Consider the following 3,526-nt stretch of genomic DNA (forward strand, 5'->3'; position numbering starts at 1 on the left):
TCGGGTGGGCTGGGCGCCCCCCCACGCCTCCAGGCCCATGTTATGGTGCGTGACCTTTCTTGCCTCTGGTGCTCCCATAAGCAGTTTCCGTTTTACCTCCTAAGTGGTTCTTTGTGCCAACAAATGCCTTTACCCACCGGCACGACTGTGGCCCGAAAGCTGCTCTCGAAAAGGCGGGGAAATGTCGGCACCTCACTGCGCGTACACAGCCCTTGGCCCAGGTCGGGAGTCCGGTTTGGAGTTCAATTCTGGGAAAAGCCCCCTCTGACGGGAAGGTAATAGGATGGAGAATAAAAGGCTGATAAAAGAAGGCTTGAAGGTGCTGGAGTCAGTGTGTGGGGGCGGTGCTTTCTCCCCGCCCCGGCCCCCCCTTTTTCCCAGGCTGCAGGCTGGTGCCAGGATCACAAGGCTGCCCTTGCCCCAAAGCACTGGCTTCATCTGTGAGAGAGGCCACCTCCGGAATCCATAGAAAAACCAACCAAAAAGATCCGAGCGACAGGGCGGAGGGAGGCAGGGTCCCTTGTCCTCCTCAGGCGGGTAACAGTGACCACACACCCTCTCATACCCCCCCTCCCCTTCCCCTCCCCTCCTTCCCCCAGACAGGCCTGTGGAATGAAGGCTGCGGGCGAAGAAGGGGCGAGAGGCGGTCACCACTCGCCGAGTGTCCCATCTCCCGCCACCAGGCTCCCTGGCGGTGACGGTGAGGTTCTCACCACACACCGTCCAGTCCTATGTGAACACCAGCCACGGGGCCTGCGCTCCGTCCGCCGCGCGTTCTCGCTCTGTGCTGACCGTGTCAGGTCCTGGCTGAATTCAAGAACGAGCGTTTCACATGGACCCCGCAGTGGTTCCGGGCCATCATGAAAAGCACGCATGTGAACACGTTTTCATTAGCGTGTAAACAGGAAACACAAACAGCCCCCACCCCCGCCCTGGAGACATTCATTCTCTCGAGTGGCAATGCCAGGGTTTTTGTTTTTTCCTTAGATTTTTATTTTTACACGTTTTGTGACATTTCCCTTCGCAGGGAGCAGGTTAGCAAGGGAAGCCTTTTAGGTGAGGCCATCCTCAATGTACAGTTCAAACAAACAATATCGAAGCAGCCCGCGGGAAGGTGAGAAGCAGCCCATGAACACTATTAAGGCGAAACAACAGTAAATAGGAAAAGACCGCATCCTCACCCCAAAGCTATGCTCACTTATTTCTCCTCCAGTTATCGGTGACGAAGACCAACTCTCCCTAAACATTCCTTGAAGCCGGGGAGATGCGCGTCTCGGGGGCCTGAGGACCGTCCGCGTGAAACCAGAGGGGAGACCCTCCAATGCCACCCTCACCCCTGAGGCCATGACCTACCTGAGGGTGACGTCACCTGGCTCATTCCTCTGTGCACTCCGGACAGTTCTATGATACTGTTGGAGGAAGCGTAGTCTAGGCAACATCGTGGGAAGGAAACCAGCTTGGATTACAATATGCTGGGGTGTTTGAGATACTAGTTTTAACGTGACGTTACACCTTTAAAGATCGAAGCTTTCAGCCCAGCCGGCATAGCTCAGTGGTTGAGCTGCGACCTATGAACCTGGAGGTCATGGTTCAATTCCCAGGCAGGACTCATGCCTGGATTGTGAGCTCCATCCCCAGTAGGGGGCGTGCAGGAGGCAGCCAATCCATGATTCTCTCCTATCGATGTTTCTATCTCTCTCTCCCTCTCTAAAATCAATAAAAATATATTTTTAAAAACAAATGCCACAATAGCCTGGAGCTACCCTCTCCATAAATAAGATGCTCTATTTTCTAAACTTCTGTACAGAGAAAGCAATTCATTCAAGTCTTACAGTGGGTTTAACTCTATGACGTGTCACTTTTTCCTAAAGGTGAAATCATGTAGATTTCAAGTGAGCAATCTGCTTATCTCCTATGATTTCTTTCTGAAAAAGACTTCAGAAAGAGAAAAGTGCATTGTTTTCTTTTTTTTTTTTCCTTCCAAGGTTAGTTGACTATTTCTTAGTAGCACATGCAAAGGAAATGTCCTCTATAATATGTAACTTTTATCTGGTTGCCGGTGCGGCAGCTTACCTAAAGGTAGAGTTGCCAACAGGTGCGAGGCGTGTCTGTGACCAGGTGCAAACTGGTGCAAACCGTCCCCAGGAGCGAAAACTCCCAGGGAAAAAAAAAAGGAACTTTTAAGCCCAGCCAGTGTGGCTCAGTGGTTGAGCGTCAATCCATGAACCAGAACGTAACTGTTCAACGCCCAGGTTGCGGGCTCGATCCCCAGTAAGGGGTGTGCAGGAGGCAGCCGATCCATGATTCTCTCCCATCATGGATGTTTCTCTCCCACTCCCTCTCTGAAATCAATAAAAATATATTTAAAAAACAAAAAAAAACTTTTAAGACCACAAAGATCAACGGTATTTTTGAAAAGCCCCAACTCAGATAAAACTCCAGCGCCTTTTAAGACACGCATTCATTCATTCATTCATTCATTCGACACCTTTCCAGGCTGCAGAGAAAGTTGACATTACCTGGCGCCCTCTTTGGAGAAATTAAAAAGATGGGGGAGGTTTCAGCGAAGAGTGGGAACTTCACACACACACACACACACCCGTTTACAATGAGCCAAGGCCTCTGCGTGTTGGTACATTACAAAACCAAATACCCTCGAACACAAAGACGTCATCAAAACCAGTGTCCATCATCCTCGTCCGCCTGACTGTCTAGATAGAGGACGGCCACTTTCTTCTCGTCCGAGACCACCGACCTCTGGTCCACCATCCTCTGCAGCTGCACCGTCCTGTCGAACACGGCCTGCTCCCGGGAGCCCACGCGGGCAGCCTGGTCCTCCTCACGGCCGGCCTCCCTCCAGGTGCTGCTGTGAGCATCCCCTTCCGTCCCTGTGGCGAAGAGGACCGTGGTCTCTCGGGCCCAGCGGGGGGCCGCCTCCGTGGGGCTCACGTCCATCTGAAAGGTAAACGCAGTTCCTTTGGGCCCCGGTACCGCCTGCCTTGTGTCCTGCTGCCTGCGGACTCGCCTAGCCCCTCCGGGAAGCCCACGGAACCAGCCAGGGCCCATGTTTTGGAAATGAGCCCACAGAAGGCAGCATGCTCAGGGGTTTGGGTTTCTGCAAGACTTCGGTGCCTAAAGGGTCTTCTCGTGCCCAGCTGGCGGTGGCTCAGTGGGTGAGCGTCGACCTGTGAACCAGGAGGTCACGGTTCGATTCCTAGTCAGGGCGCATGCCCGGGTTGCGGGCTTGATTCTCAGTGTGGGGAATGCAGGAGGCAGCCGATCCATGGTTCTCTCTCATCATGGATGTTTCTGTCTCTCCCTTTCCCTTCCTCTCTGAAATTGGTTAAAAATAGATTTTTAAAAAGTAATAATAGCCGAACCAGTTTGGCTCAGTGGATAGTTTAAAAAAAGTAATAATCATCACCAACCTCCCCTGCCCCAGAAACAGGGCCTTGTAAACTTCTTTCCCTTTGAGCATGAAACTGCTTGGAGTCACATGCCTGGTGGCTCCCTGACCTGTGTCGAG

General features: G+C 52.4%; 1 protein-coding gene across 1 annotated transcript in view; it reads right to left on the bottom strand.

The window, feature by feature from the left end:
• Window positions 1-2,367: 2,367 nt before the first annotated feature.
• SYNM (synemin) overlaps window positions 2,368-3,526 on the bottom strand; it is a 12,025-nt gene continuing 10,866 nt past the window's right edge. Inside the window, exon 6 of the mRNA XM_015569110.1 lies at window positions 2,368-2,955. Within this exon, the coding sequence (XP_015424596.1) occupies window positions 2,674-2,955 (282 nt within the window). The 3' untranslated portion in view covers window positions 2,368-2,673. The remainder of the gene's footprint in view (window positions 2,956-3,526) is intronic.

The sequence above is a fragment of the Myotis davidii genome, unplaced genomic scaffold, assembly GCF_000327345.1.
Source record: "Myotis davidii unplaced genomic scaffold, ASM32734v1 scaffold164, whole genome shotgun sequence".
NCBI lineage: Eukaryota > Metazoa > Chordata > Mammalia > Chiroptera > Vespertilionidae > Myotis > Myotis davidii.